Source organism: Diceros bicornis, unplaced genomic scaffold, assembly GCF_020826845.1.
Source record: "Diceros bicornis minor isolate mBicDic1 unplaced genomic scaffold, mDicBic1.mat.cur scaffold_67_ctg1, whole genome shotgun sequence".
Classification (NCBI taxonomy): Eukaryota; Metazoa; Chordata; class Mammalia; order Perissodactyla; family Rhinocerotidae; genus Diceros; species Diceros bicornis.
In genome coordinates, this window is record NW_026691553.1 from 438,639 (window position 1) to 455,448 (window position 16,810).

At 67.0% G+C, this 16,810-nt stretch overlaps 3 protein-coding genes across 3 annotated transcripts; all 3 read left to right on the forward strand.

Annotated features, from left to right (window-relative positions):
- Positions 1-2,455: 2,455 nt before the first annotated feature.
- LOC131403325 (myeloblastin-like) lies at positions 2,456-7,983 on the forward strand. The gene is made up of 8 exons (XM_058537584.1): positions 2,456-2,647; positions 3,118-3,283; positions 3,435-3,576; positions 4,086-4,316; positions 4,793-4,965; positions 5,156-5,236; positions 6,549-6,729; positions 7,660-7,983. Exons 1-8 carry the CDS (start codon positions 2,581-2,583, stop codon positions 7,981-7,983), a joined length of 1,365 nt encoding a protein of 454 aa, XP_058393567.1. The 5' UTR covers positions 2,456-2,580.
- Positions 7,984-8,022: 39 nt separating this feature from the next.
- On the forward strand, positions 8,023-9,943 carry ELANE (elastase, neutrophil expressed). The gene is made up of 5 exons (XM_058537585.1): positions 8,023-8,098; positions 8,471-8,624; positions 8,746-8,887; positions 9,390-9,620; positions 9,767-9,943. The coding sequence occupies exons 1-5, from the start codon at positions 8,032-8,034 to the stop codon at positions 9,941-9,943; spliced, it is 771 nt and encodes a 256-aa protein (XP_058393568.1). The 5' UTR covers positions 8,023-8,031.
- Positions 9,944-12,226: 2,283 nt separating this feature from the next.
- Positions 12,227-15,324, forward strand: CFD (complement factor D). The gene is made up of 5 exons (XM_058537779.1): positions 12,227-12,308; positions 12,844-13,000; positions 13,100-13,244; positions 13,691-13,948; positions 15,107-15,324. The coding sequence occupies exons 1-5, from the start codon at positions 12,251-12,253 to the stop codon at positions 15,266-15,268; spliced, it is 780 nt and encodes a 259-aa protein (XP_058393762.1). The 5' UTR covers positions 12,227-12,250; the 3' UTR covers positions 15,269-15,324.
- The last annotated feature ends 1,486 nt before the right edge of the window (positions 15,325-16,810 follow it).

Genomic DNA, 16,810 nt, shown 5'->3' on the forward strand with positions numbered 1-16,810 from the left:
GGCCACGGGCCGCCTGGTGTCCAAGCTGCGCTGTCCATGCCATTCATGCCAGGGACCTCGAGCCCCGGGGCCATAAAAGGGAGGTCGCCCGGCTCTGCCCTTCTATCTGTGGGGTCCATGGGGCCCGCAGCCCCCCGTCCTGAACTCAGGGGCCACCCCACACCCCCAGACTAACCGGCCTCCGGGGTTAGTTGAGTTGCCATCCGCCCACCTTACAGATGGGGACACTGAGGCCCCGAGAGAGTGTCTGTGGCTCAGGAACCCGACTGGTCCAGGGGCCACATGGAACTTAGAGGGTCGAGTCACTGCCTGCTCCTGGTTCAGACGGGGAAACTGAGGCCCGAGAGGGGTCCCAGAGCACGTGGTCCCCCAGCTCAGAGCCTCCCACACTGACAAGAAAGGAGTCGTTTTCTTTCTTGAGGAGAGGAGGGGGAAAAGAGAGACAGAGAGAGACAGAGACATAGAGAGACAGAGACACAGAGAGAGAGAGACAAAGAGACAGAGACAGAGACAGGGAGACAGACCCCGCAGGCTGGGCCTCCTGCTCTTTCCCACGATGCTCAGCGGTCCTGCCCGGCCCCCACGGGCCCAGGATCCAGCCCCGCGGCCGTTGTGGTTGCACCACCCACAGTTGGAGCAGGCAGGGGCCGAGGCCGCAGCTTCCAGCCCCCACTTCCCCTCCACCGGCCAGCCTGACCCCCAAGGCCCCAGAGGGTCCCTCCCAGGCACAGCCCCCAGGGCCCCCACCGCCCCGGCTCCACCGACCAACAGCCTCGAGCCGGCGCCTCCAGGCAGCCCCCCCTGCTCTCGCCTGCCCCCTCCAGGCCTCAGGGTGATGCTCACCTGGAGCAGAGCGCTCGGAGAGGGGGACCCCTGGCCGTCCCCTGCCGGTGACTGATCCCATGACCCTCAGGGACACTCCCCTGGCCGGGACAGGCCCGTTATCTGGTCGGGTTTGCGGAGCGTGTTTCTTTTTTTGGTTAAAACTCTGTTGAAACACACTTCACATCCCCCCGCACAACTCACCCGCTTAACAATTCAGTGTCATTTAGTGCATTGACAGGTATAACCATCACCACTAATTCCAGAACATTCTATCACCCCAAAAGAACCCTGTCCCCATCAGCTGTCACCCCCAGCCCCTGACAACTATTATCACCCCACTTCACAGGCGGGGAAACCGAGGCACAGGGGCGGAGCACCTTGCCCCGGCTTGAACCAACGGGTCCGGGACACGGCAAGGACGCTCTTGGCGAATGAGGAAGCCAGGCTTGAGGCCGCACGCGCAGCCCCCCGCGGTCTCCGTGGACGCGCCTCGGAGGTGGACACGGGCTTTGCCCACGTGGCCGGGCTGGCGTCTGAGTCTTAGAGACACGTCCGCAGAGAAGGGGCGTCCGTCCCGAGGGCGGATTCCATGTCCCTGCAGAGGAAGGAGGAGGGGAAGTCAGGGAGATGCCCGTTTCTGTCCCAGAGGGTCCCCCACGGACGCCCGTCAATTCTGGGGAAAACCGTGACTTTGCAGTGAGGACCCGCAGACGCCCCCCACCCAGGGGTCAACGGACCCTGGGGGCCCCGGAGACCAGGCGCCGGGGAGGACACAGAACCGTGTCGGCATAAGGGCAACAGTATGTCCACGTGGACGGACCCCGGCCACCCAACGTCCCGAGAGACGGGGAAGGAGCGGGGGCCGCCCCAGGGCGCGGGGGACGCCTTGGGGGTCCCGGGCCTGGAGAAACCCAGGAGGTGTGCAGAGGAGGCGGTCTCTCCGGCTGCCGGCCTGGCCCTGTGGGGGTGACGGACATTTGGGGGCACATCTGGGGTTCCTGCGTGAAAAGGTTTCAAAATGAAAAGTTAAAAAGCATTTCTGTTTTTGTCCCCAAGTTCGGTGAGCTTTTCCCTCTGTTTCTGTAGGTTTGAACTTTCCTAATAATGAGTCAGTTATAAATAAATACAGAAAAAATAAATGTCTCCTCTGCACCTGGATCCCCGCCCTGGGCCCTGTGACACCGGGGCCAGGTCACTCTCTGGGTGGCCGTCCTGGGCGCTGTGGGGGGTCAAGCAGCATCCTGGCCCCACCACTCGATGCCAGGAGCATCCCCAGTGTGACAGCCGCAGATGTCCTCAGACGTCACCCAGTGTCCCCTGGGGCATGACCGCCCGGGTGGGACAAGTTAACCCTGAGACAGAATTGGGGCAGTGAGATGTGTCTGAGGGTCTCAGGTGGGGACGCCCGGCCCTGTGGCCCCACAGCCTCTCCCGTTCTCTCTCCCGTCCCTGCTGAGTGGGGCTCCCCCAGCGCCGGACACGCAGCCACGTCCCGCTGTGTGGACCCTGTGGGGGGCTGTGCGACACACCCCCTCATCCAGGGGACCCCCTGGCTTCCCACACCTTGTGGGGGCCCGGGCCTCGGAGCCCAAGGCCCCCATATCCCCCCCGGAGGCGGTTCCGACCCCCAGCGCCCCAGCCCCGAGGTTGGGAGGAGGAAGTGGGGACGCCCGGCGGGCGTGGGGCAACGCCAACGGCCTCCCAGGCCGGGTATAAGAGGGGCGGGCGGGCAGGGGACACGGAGCCCCAGCGACCATGACCCGCGGCCGCCGACCTTGCAGCCCCACCCTCGCCCCCGTCCTGCTGGCCGTGCTGCTGGGCGGTGAGTGGGGCCGCGCGTCCGTCCGTCCGTCTGTCTGGGTCCGTGTGATTCCTGGGGCTGTCCGCCCACGCCGCGCAGTCCACACCCTCACGGTGCAGACAGGGAGACTGAGGCAGGACCAGGGAGGAGTCCATTCCCTGCTCGGGGAGAATGCCTCAGGGGAGGGGACGATGAGAGAAAAGGGGCCCCAGGTCGTTTGACTCAGTTTCCCCATCTGTGAAATGGGCCAAACCCAGTCCTTCCCCCCCGGGGCTGCGTCGTGGGGATTAAATATAACCAGCGAATTCCTGGATGGCACATGGCATACAGCGAGCGCTCAATAAGTGCGCATGACTGAATGAATGAATGAGTGAATGAAGAACAGGAGTGAGAGATCCGGGAGGCCCCGGCCCGGGGGGGGGTCACCCGGGGGCTCTGCCCTCCCTCCCCCGCCGGGGGGCTCCCGCGCCGCTGATGCCCGGTGTCCCCAGGTTTGGCCCGGGCGGCGGAGATCGTGGGCGGGCGGGAAGCGGAGCCCCACTCGCGGCCCTACATGGCGTCCCTGCAGCTGCGGTGGCTCCCCGGCCGCCACTTCTGCGGGGGGACCCTGATCCACCCGAGCTTCGTGCTAACAGCCGCCCACTGCCTGCAGAACATGTAAGCGCGGCCCCAGGGCCGGGGCAGACACGGCTGTCGGGTCTCCGGGGGTAGCGGTGGGGGGTCACCGAGGGGCTGCACCCAGGACGCCCAGGGGGGCGGGGGGACCGGGGGGACGTGGGGACCGGTGGTCAGCACCGCCACCCCTCAGGAACCCCGTCCTGGTGAGCGTGGTGCTCGGGGCCCACAACCTGCAGACCGAGGAGTCCACGCAGCAGAAGTTCAGCATCGCCCGCCTGTTCGAGAACAACTACGACCCGGAGGAGAAGCTGAATGACGTGCTGCTCCTGCAGGTGGGCGCCGGGCCCGGCTCGTTCGTGCTCCAGCGAGCACTTATTGAGCGCCTACTGTATACCAGGCCCCAGGCGGGTGCCGGGACACGGCCTGGTATACAGTTGGCCTGGTGAGGGGAGAGCCGTTCAAACCACCCCTGACCCCGGCCTCTGCCCTGGGGGTGCCCCCGCCCCGACACCCTCACCCCAGCCTCACCCTCTCTGGAGGCCTCCGCTCGCCCTGCTTGGAACGACAGCTCCGGGGACCTCCCACCCGAAAGGGCGGCTCCCGAGGGCAGAGGTGGGGTCCCCAGGGCTTAGCCCAGGAACCGAGCCCTGGCTCGGTTTGGAGGGTCAATCGGGGCAGGCTTCCCGGAGGAGGTGGCCCTGAGGATGAGCGGGAGGGGGCCGGGCAGAGGGAACAGCACAGGCAGAGGCCTGGAAGAGGCACTGTAGAGTGGACGCGGGAGGGGGTGGCTGTGGGGCCTGGGGACGGGGTCTCACCTCCCCCCGCCACTCCTCTGCCCCAGCTGGACCGCCCGGCCACCCTCAATGCCCAGGTGGCGGTAGCCCCGCTGCCCGAGCAGAACCAGGAGCTGCCCCAGGGCACCCAGTGCCTGGCCATGGGCTGGGGCCGCCTGGGCACGCAGGAGCCACTGCCCAGGGTCCTGCAGGAGCTCAATGTCACCGTGGTCACCTTCCTGTGCCGGCCACAGAACGTGTGCACCTTCGTGCCCCGGCGGAGCGCCGGCATCTGCTTTGTACGTACCGCCCACTCCCGGGCCAGCACCTCGGGGGACATCCGGGGGGACTTCCCGGAGGAGGGGGCTGCCCTGGAGCGCAGGGCAAAGGAGGCGGGCGGATCCGAATCCCACCCAGGGCAGCGGCCGGCCATGCCTTGGTCTCTCCATCCGGGAGGCGGGCTCACCAACGAGGGGCTCAGGTGCGTGGAGCAGCCTCAGCTCCCGCAGGCGCAGAGGGGGCGCAAACATCATAGCCGGCAGCCTCCAGGGGTCCGTCTCAGAAATCATCGGGAATCTGGACCCAGAATCCCGGGGTCTGGGTATACAGCAGGAGGCCAATAGATGCCCGCTCTCCTCCGGAGTGGCCTCATCTCTCTCCTGCCCATGCCTCTTAAAGAAAATTCCACGCTGGAGACATTTTACCCCTAAATGGTGCAGGGCGGCCCCCGGGCCCGCGTCCCTGTGACTGACGGGCCGGTCCCCGCCCTTCCCAGGGGGACTCGGGCGGCCCGCTGATCTGCGACGGCGTCCTCCAGGCCGTGGACTCCTTCGTGATCCAGGCCTGCGCCACCAGCCGGTACCCCGACTTCTTCGCCCGAGTCTCGCTCTACGTGGACTGGATCCGCTCCGTGCTCAGCAGCGTAGGGGGTGAAGGGGCCCCCGAGCCGTACCCTTCCACGGCCCGCCTGCTGAGGCCAGACGCCGAGCCCTGACGGGGGGCTCATCTGGGGGGTCCCCAGAACGCTGCTTCCTCCAGACGCCCCCCCCCTCCCATGGGGCTCTCGGGAGCCAGGCCCCCCCAGTGACCTCAATAAAAGTTGGAACTCCCCGTCCGCCTCCGTCTGTCCTTCCCGCAGGGCATGGGGAGCGGCCGAGGGTCCCCGGCTCCGAGTCCCCGAGCCCCAGGCTCAGGATGGGGGTGGAGCGGAGGCCCGGAGGTGGGGGGCCCAGGCCACAGTGGGGACGCCCACAGACGTGGGTTCTAGTCCAGCTGCCAGTGTGGCTCTGGGCAGGTTGCTGCCCACCTCTGCGCCTCGGTTTCCTCATCTGGAAGATGGAGTCACCCCAGACATGTGCCAAAATGTCGGGGGAGCCCCAGCCTGGCCCTTGGGGCTGGGGGGTGTCATGTGGCTCTGGTCTCCCAGCTTGGGGGCCACTTGAGGACCAGGCCATCGTCACATGGGGTGTCCAGGCCTCTGGGGCTCCTGGTCCAGTCACGGGCAGGCTGAAGGGCCATGAGGGAGGCTTCCTGGAGGAGGAGGCAACACCTGAGCTGACTGTCAGTGTGTGACTAGAACACAAAGAGAAGGGCCGCCAGGCAGGGCATGGCGAGTGCAAAGGCCCTGTGTTGGACGAGCTGGGGGGTGTCAGGAACAGCTCGGCGTGTGGTGTTGCTGGAATGGAGAGAGGCGAGGGGATAGGGGAGGAGAGCAGGTCAGGGAGGTGGTGGGGCCAGAGCACATGGGGCCACGGAGAGGCACTGGGGTGGGCCTGGAGGAGAGAGAAGAGGTAGAGGTCACTGGTCAGCCATGGAGAGGGCGAGCGGCCACAGGGATGAGGCAATCGAGGCTCAGAGAGAGGGGCCGACCCGCTCCCGGGGGCACACTGGAGTGGGAAGGCAGCTCATTCCTTATTGATTTACTCTGCCGCCACCTGGTGGCAGCGTACAAATGGGAGCGAGGGCGAGTCCTCCCAGACCTGCCCCGTTGTCCACTGGTCCACACCTCGACTGACCACCCCCGGGGAGGAGCTGCACCTGCTTTGGAGCAGCAGTGCCAGGAGCAGACATGGGACATGGCCGCCGATCCCGGGAAATGTAGCTGATGAGGATCAGGGGCTGCTGAGAGTCCTCACCTCTCCCAGGGGCCCGGGGCCGGGACGAGGTTTCTGTAAAGAGCCCAGAGGGACCTCCCGGTGCCCGGGGTTGGGGTCTGCGGGAGGGAACGTCAAGAGAGCCTGACAACGGGAACAGAGAGACCCAGACACCCAGCCCCGGGCGTCTCCTGTGGGTTCACGTGTGTGAACGGTGGTCAGAGGAACGTTCTGCGCCCCAACGATCAGACCCGGGGGGAGTTGAGGATCGGGGTCCCAGGGGCACCCGGTTGACTTGCCGAGGTCAGCGGGGGCTGCGGACACGTGGGGAGGACAAACCCACAGGAAGAATCAAAGGACGTTTCGGGGGACACGACTGGGGAGGCTCAGGGAGCGAGGGGCCCCCAAGGGCTCAGCATCCCCCTGGCCCATCCCCAGAGCCCTGATCACGAGTCAGAACTCTCCAGGGGTCCGGGTCCCCCAGGCAATCCCCGACCCCCGCTCTCCTGGGGGGTTAATGGTTGACACGCCCCAGCGCGGCGCCGGATCATCTAAGGACTTAACTCACCTCCGTTCACCGAATCCCCGAGACAATCCTGAGACGGAGCCGATTGTCACAGTGGGAAACCGAGGCACGGGTGGGGGGTTACGTCAGGGGCCTGAAAGGAGGCAGGGAGCGATCGGCCAGCCAGGATATGAACCCAGAGTCGACTCGCTTAACAGTCATGACACGGGGGAGCGTGGTATACAGGTGGTGCTCAGTAAATGCAGCTTTGGCTACATAAGGTGTCCTTTCTAAACCACATCCCCCAAAGACAGGGCCTCCTCCATTCCCCCACCCTCCCAACTAGAAACAGGGCTGTGTATACAGCAGGTGCTGACTAAGTGCTCAAAGGTAGCTTGAACGTGACCGGGTGGGGAGGTTAGCAGGGCTGGTCGATGTGTGTCTGACCAGGGGAGGGATGGGGAGGGGACACCGAGCGCCTGCCGTGTGCCCGGTCGTCCTCGCTGGAGAGATGTGGGGGGTCGTGCCCGTGGCCACACAAGGCGGGGACTCCAGCCCGGGCCGGGCTCCCGGCGCCCCTCCCTCCTGTTCCCGCAGAGGATCCGTTGGTTCCCTTCCGTGACCCTCGCTTCCAGCCGGGGGGACGTTGCTTCTTGCAACACCCAGTTCTTCCAGGCAGAAGCTCCCAGACGTGGGCGGAGACCCACGGTCCGGCCTCCAGGCCCAGACATCCTTTCTCCAGCACGTCCCCCCGACCCGGGTGGGAAGGGGTCCAGAGAGGCTGGTGGGGGGAGCCGATTGGGAGGGGTCCTTTCCCGGAACCTCCGCTGGGGACCCGAGACTGACCGGGCCCCCGGGGGGGAGTGAGCTCCCCGTCGCGAGCAGCAACCAAAGAGAGGCTGGACGGCCGGACCCCGAGAGGGAGAGGCCGTGGTGGGGAGCAGGGGCCACGTCCAGCTGTGAACTGTGGGGCCTGGGCTCAGAACCCTCTGCCCCCGCGTCACCCACTCATGGGCCCGCCATGCCTCCGTTTCCCCATCTCAGAGGGCCCAGCAGCCCCCGCCACCCCTGTGGAACGCCATCGTTGTGGTTATGAGGGTGCCCCGGGGAAACCGAGGCGGGGGGCCCAGCCGACGTCCCTGGGGCACTGACCCTGCAGATAAGCGTACCCCGCCTGGTATTTGGGACGGACTTGCACTAAAACCGGCGAATCCCACGTTCAGACGGAATGGCGCGTCCGAGATTGATCCGGACCCCCGGCCCCGGCTCACCTCCTCCCATGCTTCCTGCTGTCACCCCCTCGTCTCCACGTCCCCGGGGGGGACAGGAAGTGGGGCAACGGCAACGGCCTCGGCGTGGGGGCCATAAGAGGGGCCGGCGGGCACGGGGGGCAGAGACGCGGAGCCTCGCCCGACCATGACTGGCAGCCGCACACCCTCCAGCCCTGTACTCGCCCCCATCCTGCTGGCTGTGCTGCTGGGCGGTGAGTGGGGCGGCGTGTCCGTCTGTCTGTCCCTGGACGTCTCTTCCTGCCTCTCATGGGCCCCTCGTCCTCGTGGGGAGGTGACGGCTGGGATGAGGTGACATGTTTCCAGAGGAAGAGACTGAGGTTCTGAGTGGTGGGAGTCCAGAGCTGGGGTTTGAACCGGGGGGTCCCTGGGCGCCCTCTGGGGACTCCAAAGCCACGTTAAGCCCCAATCTAGCCGCACCCCGGCTGGGGGACCATGGCAGCCCCCTCTCTGCGTCTCTGTGCCTCAGTTTCCCCATCTGGGCAGTGAGCACAAAGAGCCTGGACCCCTTGGGGTCCTGGTGTGAGCCGGGTGGCTGACCGGCCCTGCCCCCCCGTGTGCCCCAGGCCCTGCACTGGCCTTGGAGATCGTGGGTGGCCAGCCGGCCCGGCCCCATGCGTGGCCCTTCATGGTGTCCCTGCAGCGGGGAAGCCACTTCTGCGGGGCCACCCTGATCGCCCGTGACTTCGTCCTGTCGGCCGCGCACTGCGTGAATGGCCGGTGAGTCCCCCGTATCCGCCCCGGCCCTCAGTGTCCCCGTCTGTCCTCGCTCCTCGAGGGGCGGGCTGACCCCCGACCCCGGGGCCGCCCGAGTCACCCCCTGTCCCCCCGTTGCCGGCAGCAACTTCCGGTCGGTGCAGGTGGTGCTGGGGGCCCACAACCTGCGGCGGCGCGAGCGCACCCGCCAGACATTCGGCGTCCGGAGGATCTTCGAGAACGGCTTCGACCCCACGACGCTGCAGAACGACATCGTGGTTCTCCAGGTGGGGGCCAGGGGCCGGGGGGTGGACAGGGGGACCCCAGCTGTCACAGGCACGTCGTCTCTCTGTGCCTCGGTCTCCCCTCTGTGACTCGGGGAGACAAACCCCGCCTGGCCGGGCCTCGGAGAGATTGTGAGAGACGACATCGGGAGCTCTGAGCAATAGTCAATCAACAAACGCCGTTATTCGTGCCCTGTCACAAGTCCCACATTCGGGCCAGCGGGAGACTCAAGGCAGAAACCCTCCCATCCCACTCTTCTGATTCTTCTCTGAGAATGTTCTAGAACGAGGGTTTTATTGGCCTCAGTGTTGCCCATGGTTTGTTTTATTGAGCACCTACTGTTTATAGCACCATTATTAAGCACCTCCTGTTTACAGCACTCAAGTCATGTCCGGGGCGCCCCGGGCCACTGTGGTTGCTGCCAATTACAGACAGGGAAACTGAGGCCGGGGAGGGGAGGGCCGTCGCCCGCGCCCCGTGTGACACTCACGTGCTCTGTCCCAGCTCGACGGGTTGGCCACCATCAATGCCAACGTGCAGGTGGCCCAGCTGCCCGCCCAGGGGCGCAGCCCCAGGAACGGGACGCAGTGCCTGGCCATGGGCTGGGGCCGGCTGGGCACCAATGGGCGGCTGCCCAGCATCCTGCAGCAGCTCAACGTGACGGTGGTGACCTCCCTGTGCCAACGCTCCAACGTGTGCACGCTGGTGCCGCGGCGCCGGGCCGGCATCTGCTTCGTGAGTGCCCCCCGCGTCCCCCACCCCGAGCCCCGCCCGGCCCCAGCAACCCGGCCAGCGGCCGGACCCCGGGAGGGACTGCCCGACCCCGAGCGGGGCGGGGCCCGGGCAGCGCAGCCTCCCACCCCGTCTGTCGGGCTCCGCAGGGCGACTCTGGCGGGCCGCTGGTCTGCGACGGGCTGGTCCAGGGCATCGACTCCTTCATCCGCGGAGGCTGCGGCTCTGGCTTCTACCCCGACGCCTTCGCCCCCGTCGCGCAGTTCGCCAGCTGGATCAACTCCATCCTCCGCCGCCACGGGGACCCTCTGAGCGGGGCCCGCTAGGAAGGGCGGCCCGGGTGCCCCTGCCTCGCCTGCCCCAGCCAGGCCCTTCCCACGCCGCGTCCCCGGGCACCTCGCCCAATAAAAACCCTCTCCCTTTTGTAGAACGTGTCTGGCTGTGTGTCGGTTGTGCCAGCGGGTGTGGAAAGTCGTCAGGGCACCTCTGGGGTATGCTGCCACCAGGTGGCGGCAAATGTGGGGCATTGACGTGAGAAGTCCCTTCCCCACCTCCTTCCACGAAAGGATTCGGGTTACCATTTCTGGATTCCCCCCCATAAAACCCACTTTCATGGGATCACACGAGTGTCGCCGGTGGTGATGACAAAGCACTGTGGCGGTGTTCGTTGAGTGCTCACGAGGTACGGGAATGTTCTGAGTCTTGGGGGGACCTCACTCCTCCAGCCCTCGAGGGGGGTCCTCTTGGAGCCCCCGCCTCACAGACAAGGGAGTGGGGGCGCAGAGAGGTGTGAAGCCGGGCCCGGGAGCCTGAGTTTGACGCCCAGCTCTGTGACTTTGGGCAACTCGCTCACTGTCTCTGAGCCTCGGTTTCACCGCCGTCTGGAAAGGGCACAGCCTGGGGTGGGGTCCTGGTGGCCTCGGCTGCACTGGGTGACGGGGACGAGCCACCCCCCACCCTGGACTTTTGCTCTGATGAGGGAAGAGGGGCAGAGCACGTTTCCCGAGGGAACCACGCCCCGATGGAACCAGCCCTGGGGGGGCCTGTGCCCCTCTTCTGCCTCCCTGGGCCGGGGCCACGGGCGGGACCATCTCCATCGTGCAGCTCGAAGGCTGATGGTGGCGGGGCCACCAAAGCAGAGACAAAAAACGAGAGAAGTGACTTCACATAACGCCCCCACGTGCCGCGAGTTTGAGGTGAATCTCCCCCTCCGTCCCTGCCCCGACCCCTCCCGCTGGAGCTCGTGGCCCGGGGCCCACCCGGGGTCTTTGCCTCATTCTGCCCCCTGTCCCCGCGGGCCGTCCGCCGACCCCCCTCTCCCGGGGCCAGCAGCTCAGAGCGGCCTCCGCTGCCCCGAGATGGCCTCCCCCACAGACCTTGGCGCCTGGCGGTCTCTCCACGTCAGCGGCATCTGGGGACACTCAGGGTTGTTTAGTGAACCGGCCGGTCTCGCTGGGTGGCCTCCAGGTTTTGTTGTAATTTCATAATTGTCCCCTCTTACATAACCCGGACTCCGCATCCCCACGGCTGTTTGTTCAGTTTCTGATTTTAACGAGGAAACGTGTTAGTTAGGAAATCACGTTTGCTGTGTTATTTTCTATTTTCCTCTGCGTGTATGAAATCGTCTGCCTGGAAGGGAAAAGAAATAGAGGGGAAAGTATCACGCACGGTTCCCACTGGGGACGTCGAGGTCCCCCGACCCTGCTGGTCCCAGCACCTTCCCCTGTAGGTTCCTGAGGGGTTGAGCCAGCATCCCCCCCTTACTGAGGGCTGTGTGAGCCGGGGTCCACTCATGAGAACCCGCCATCCCCTGCCCCCAGTGCCTGGTTTGGGAGGGGGTGTGCGGTCCAAGCTCGGCCAACTAGAGGTGGCCTTGAGACACTGGCTGGAGTGATGGGGAATTTGAGGAGGCCCACAGAGCCGCTAGGCTGAGTCTGGGGCCCCGGGGGACAGAGTAGGGGAGCCTGGTGAGGAGAAAAGCCATCAAGGAGGAAAGTAGAAACCAGAGGCAGAGACCTGACATTTTTTAGGTGCCTGGATCAAGCCACACCTGAAGGTGGACCCTGAACTTTCCATTTGAATTTCCTCATCTTCCCCGCTGCCCCCCTACACGACAACTTTCCAATACTGTTGTTGGGGTGTCAGGCCCCAGAGCCACAGCCACGGGGACAAGGGTGTCAGGCGACCTTTCTCCCACCCCCACCCGACCTCCTGTCCAAGTTGGAGGAGGAAGAAAACAAAGGGAGGAGCGAACGCATGAGGAAATGGTTGTTTATAAACTATGGCCTCTAGCTGCTGTTGCGAAACCTCAGGGCCCCCTGGGGAGCAGGGGCTGGGGGCTGGGGTGGGTCCGGCTCTGCCCCCTGCCCATCCTGAGGGTCTGCTCCCCACTCTGGGGCCAGCCCTGGGCCGGGTGCGCAGAGGCGGGAGGCATCCCCGGGGGCCAACGACTCTTGGCGCAAAGTCCCCCAGGAGAAAACCCGCAGGAGTGGGCGGGACACAAGGTTCCCCTTTCCCCTGCTGGGCCGCTGCCCCTCGGACCATGGGGCTTGTGGGAGCCGCCCGCCCCTCTCCGCTCTGATAAAAGCACCCCCGGGGCCCCGCCTGGGCCAGTGTGAGGCCACAGCGGCATCATGGCAGGCCACACCGGGCACCTGGCGGCTCTGGTCCTCCTGGGCGTGGCCCTATGTGGTGAGTGGACCTGGGATGGCAGGGATAGCCGGGGGGCCACCCGCCTGCAGGGTGGTCAGCCAGGGGTCCCCCTCTGCCAAACAAGACTGTCCCCCAGCCCCATTCGGTGGGCAGGAGGAGCGGCAGGGTCCATGAGAGCGGAAGGCTCTGAAAGTCAAGAAATTCTCAGAACCCTGATGCATGAGCATCCTGCACTCCCCCCCCCCACAACAAGGGTCTGAGGGTCTATGGTGGGAAACGGGGGTCCGGGGTGAAACCACGGCGGGAGGGTTGGGTTTGGTCACCCCACTCTTCTCCTGTTTAACTTGAAGCCCTTAGGGCGGTGTGTAGGGAGGGAATTGGCTCCAGACCCCACCACGCCCTATTGCCTCTGTCTCCTCTGGCACTCCTCCCTGGCCCCCAGATTTGAGACTGGGCGGGGGATCCCAGGGATGGAATTTCAGGTCTGAGGGCTGGGGCGGCCTGGGTGGGGAAGGGGCATCCGAGGGCTGGGCTGCAGTCACCCGGAAGCCCTCGCGCCCCCTGCCGCCCCCAGCGGCGCAGCCCCGCGGCCGGATCCTGCGCGGCCAGGAGGCCGAGGCGCACGCGCGGCCCTACATGGCGTCGGTGCAGGTGGCCGGCAAGCACGTGTGCGGGGGCTTCCTGGTGGCGGCGCAGTGGGTGCTGAGCGCCGCGCACTGCCTGGAGGACGCGTGAGTGCGGGCGCGCGGGAGTACAGGGTGGGGACCCGGTGCGGGTCCGGGGGGAGGGTGGATGGGGAGACCGGCTCTGACCCGCTTGGACTCCCCCAGGGCCGGCGGGAAGGTGCAGGTGCTCCTGGGCGCGCACTCCCTGTCGCAGCCCGAGCCCTCGAAGCGCCTGTACGACGTGCTCCGCGCGGTGCCGCACCCGGACAGCCGGCCGGACACCAACGACCACGACCTCCTCCTGCTGCAGGTGGGCCTGGCCCCGCCGCGGCGCCCCTTGCTGCCCCCGGGACCCCGGCCCGCCCGCCCCATCCCCCCGAGTCCAGCCGCGGTCCCTCCTGCTGCACTGGGGACCCCGGCCCCCCGCCCCATCCCCCCGAGTCTCACCGCGGTGCCTCCTGCTGTGCTGGGGACCCCGGCCACCCCCCCGCCCCATCCCCCCGAGTCCAGCCGCGGTCCCTCCTGCTGCACTGGGGACCCCGGCCCCCCGCCCCATCCCCCCGAGTCTCACCGCGGTCCCTCCTGCTGCACTGGGGACCCCGGCCACCCCCCCGCCCCATCCCCCCGAGTCTCACCGCGGTGCCTCCTGCTGTGCTGGGGCCCCCACCGCCCCATGCCCCCGAGTCTCACCGCGGTCCCTCCTGCTGCGCTGGGGCCCCCACCGCCCCCGGCCCTGACGCCGCCCCCCTCCCCCAGCTGTCTGAGGAGGCCGTGCTGGGCCCCGCGGTGCAGCCCCTGCGCTGGCAGCACGAGGACCGCGACGTGGCGGCCGGCACGCTCTGCGACGTGGCCGGCTGGGGCGTGGTCAGCCACACCGGCCGGCGGCCCGACCGCCTGCAGCACTTGCTCCTGCGGGTGATCGACCGCGCCACCTGCAACCTGCGCACCTACCACGACGGCACCATCACTGAGCGCATGATGTGCGCGGAAAGCAACCGCAGAGACACCTGCAAGGTGCGCGGGCGGGGCGGGGCGTGCGGGAAGAGGGCGGGGCCCGGAGAGGGGCGGGGCCGAGAGAAGGGCGGGGCGTGGGGGGAGGGGCGGGGCCCGGAGAGGGATGGGGCCTAGAGAAGGGCGGGGCGTGCGGAGGAGGGCGGGGCCCGGAGAGGGGCGGGGCCGAGAGAAGGGCGGGGCGTGCGAAGGAAGGCGGGGCCCAGAGAGGGGCGGGGCCGAGAGAAGGGCGGGGCGTGCGAAGGAAGGCGGGGCCCAGAGAGGGGCGGGGCCGAGAGAAGGGCGGGGCGTGCGGAGGAGGGCGGGGCCCGGAGAGGGGCGGGGCTGAGAGAAGGGCGGGGCGGGCGGGGCTTGGGGCGGGCCAGGAGAGGGGTGGGGCACGCGTGATGGGCGGGGCCAAGAGGGGCGGAGCTGAGAGAAGGGGCGGGTCCGAGCCAGGGGTGGGGCACACAGAGTGTGCGGCGGGGCACGCGGGTGGGCGAGGCCAGAAGGCGTTGGGGTTGGCAGGGGCAGGACGTGAACGAGGACAGAGCCAACAGAGGGGGCGGGGCCAAGAGGGGCGGGGCCAGGAGTGGTGGGGCACTGAGAGGGCGGGGCTGGTGAGGAACAGCGCATGTGTAGGGCGGGGCCAACAGAAGGGGCATGTCAACAGAAAGGGGCGGGGCCAACCGAGGGGGCGGAGCCGGCGAGGAGCGGGACATGCAGAGGGCGGGGCCAACAGATGGGCGGGTTATACGGGTCTAGATGAGTGGGCGTGGCCTCAGGAAGATGAGGGGCTGAGATGGGGGGGTCAATGACAGGGACAGGCCCAGGGAGGGACTGGCCTGAGGTCAGGCAGGGCTGGGAGGAGAGGTGCCATACAGAAGAGGGTGCAGATGAGGTGCAGGGCCCGAGCCTGGAGAGGGTCAGGAGTGGCGCAAGGTAAGAGGAGCGGGTTGACGCCGAGACAAGACAGGCCTGGGACAGAGGGTGGGGCGGGGCCGGGAGGCGGGGCTTGGTGGGCGGGGCCTGGGGAGATTGACGAGCCAGGAAGCAGATTGGGGCTGGAGGGAGGAGCGGAATTGCAGCGGCAGCGGAACCGGAGCGGGACCTGGAGGCCACGGGGCCTGCGGGGCCCTGCGCCCACCCTGACGGCCCTCCCCTCACTGCCCCCCAACGCAGGGCGACTCCGGGGGCCCGCTGGTGTGCGGGGGCGTGGTCGAGGGCATCGTCACCTCGGGCTCGCGCATCTGCGGCAACCCCAAAAAGCCCGGCATCTACACGCGCGTGGCGAGCTACGCGGCCTGGATCGAAGGCGTGATGGCCGGGGGCGCGGCAGCCTGAGGGGGACCCGAGGGGCGGCGGCCACGGGCTGAGCAATAAAATCTTGTAGTCCTGCATCCGGTCAGCCTTCATTGAGCACGCTGCACGCGGAGCATCGCGGAGCCGCGCCAGACCCGGGGGGCGGGAATCCGAAAAGGAAAGCGCGTGCGCCGGTAGTGCGCTGCCGGGAAGTGACCGGGGGCGGAGGGGCCTGGGGACAGAAGCCCGGAGACCCGACGCCCTCCCCGGGCTGGAGCTGCGGGCGTTCCCCACGCCGCGGCCACACGGCGGCGCCCTGGCTCTTCCCTGGAGGTTGCAGAGGCGACCCGAGGCCCAGGGAGGGGCCCGTGGGGGGGGGTCCCTTCTTGGCCCGGCCGATGTTCAGCTCTCCTTTCGCTTCCCAAGCGGAACGTGAGGGCCTACTGTGTGCAAGACCCCGCTCTGGGCTAAGACTTAAGGACACAGCGACACTCTGGAGTTGGGTTCTTAGAACCCGTGTCCAAATGGGGAAACAGGCTGAGAGAGGCCGTGTGACTCTCCTGAGGTCCAGAGCCACGGCGCTTGCGTTGAGGCCATCTCTAGGGGCTGCGAGCTCCACAGAATGAGGAAGGTTGACGGGTGTCCCCCAGCAGCCACACTGATGGAGGGGTCCGCGTGCCTCACTGCCCTCCTAGGTCTCAGTTTACCCTTCTGGGCAACGGCAGGGAGGTGGCAGAGGGCAGAAGCCAGACCCCAAGGCCCTGTGCCCTTTCTCCCACCTGGACGGGGGACCCCGCGGAGGCCCAGCACCTACCGGGCTCCAGGTCTTAAGCCTATTCCACAAAGGGGGCTCATGACCCCCTCTCGTGGAAAAAGAGACTGAGGGTCTGCGAGGTGAAGGCATGAGCCCCACTGGGGACTGAGAAGTTGGAATTGGAACCTGCGGGGGTTTGTGTTTCTACTACGGAGCGTCCTCCTTGGAGTCCTTCATATGTAAGCACAGGTCGAGCACCTCCCGCGTGCCTGGCTCTGGCCGGGCGCGTGGACAGAGCAATACCCCGCCTCACCCGCAGGAGCTCGGTCAGACAGACCGCAGCACGGGCACACCTCACGCAGGCGTCCTGACGACAGGCTCGGCATGCTCATGAACTCCGTGTGTAATTCAAGGTGTCGTGCACATTTAAGATGGGGTAGGGCACAGGACTGCTGGGTGTCCAGCATCAAAGGTCGTTCACTCCACAGGTATTTCCGGAATGGAAGGCCGCCAGGGGCGGCTCTGAAGGGATCCAGGCTTGGGGGGGGGGGCACACCAGTGGATGACCAGACATAGCAAATGAAAACACCGGATGTCCAATGAGGCGGGAACTGCAGCAACACCAACCCTGTGTATAACGCCCCCTGTGACACTGGGACAGATTCAGTCCACTGTCATCCGAGACTCAGATCCGCCCGGCACCCGCGTTTCACCCCCGACCCTGGGGGGCCCAGACTCAAGGCTGAGGGCACGGGGGCGGCCTGGTGAGGTGGGTGGAGGGGGAGGGTCCGGGGGTTTGCCCAACAGAACCAGGGCAAGGACTTCGGGCA

Bases quoted from the DNA above. Each gene is read 5' to 3' on its own strand.
- LOC131403325 (XM_058537584.1), top strand. From the start codon at position 2,581: ATGACCCGCGGCCGCCGACCTTGCAGCCCCACCCTCGCCCCCGTCCTG. The intron at 3,284-3,434 runs GTAAGCGCGGCC...GCCACCCCTCAG, and splicing joins GCCCACTGCCTGCAGAACAT to GAACCCCGTCCTGGTGAGCG. The intron at 6,730-7,659 runs GTGGGAAACCGA...TCCCCATCTCAG, and splicing joins AGACGGAGCCGATTGTCACA to AGGGCCCAGCAGCCCCCGCC.
- ELANE (XM_058537585.1), top strand. From the start codon at position 8,032: ATGACTGGCAGCCGCACACCCTCCAGCCCTGTACTCGCCCCCATCCTG. The intron at 8,099-8,470 runs GTGAGTGGGGCG...CGTGTGCCCCAG, and splicing joins GCTGGCTGTGCTGCTGGGCG to GCCCTGCACTGGCCTTGGAG. The intron at 8,888-9,389 runs GTGGGGGCCAGG...GCTCTGTCCCAG, and splicing joins ACGACATCGTGGTTCTCCAG to CTCGACGGGTTGGCCACCAT.
- CFD (XM_058537779.1), top strand. From the start codon at position 12,251: ATGGCAGGCCACACCGGGCACCTGGCGGCTCTGGTCCTCCTGGGCGTG. The intron at 13,001-13,099 runs GTGAGTGCGGGC...GGACTCCCCCAG, and splicing joins GCGCACTGCCTGGAGGACGC to GGCCGGCGGGAAGGTGCAGG. The intron at 13,949-15,106 runs GTGCGCGGGCGG...CCCCCAACGCAG, and splicing joins ACCGCAGAGACACCTGCAAG to GGCGACTCCGGGGGCCCGCT.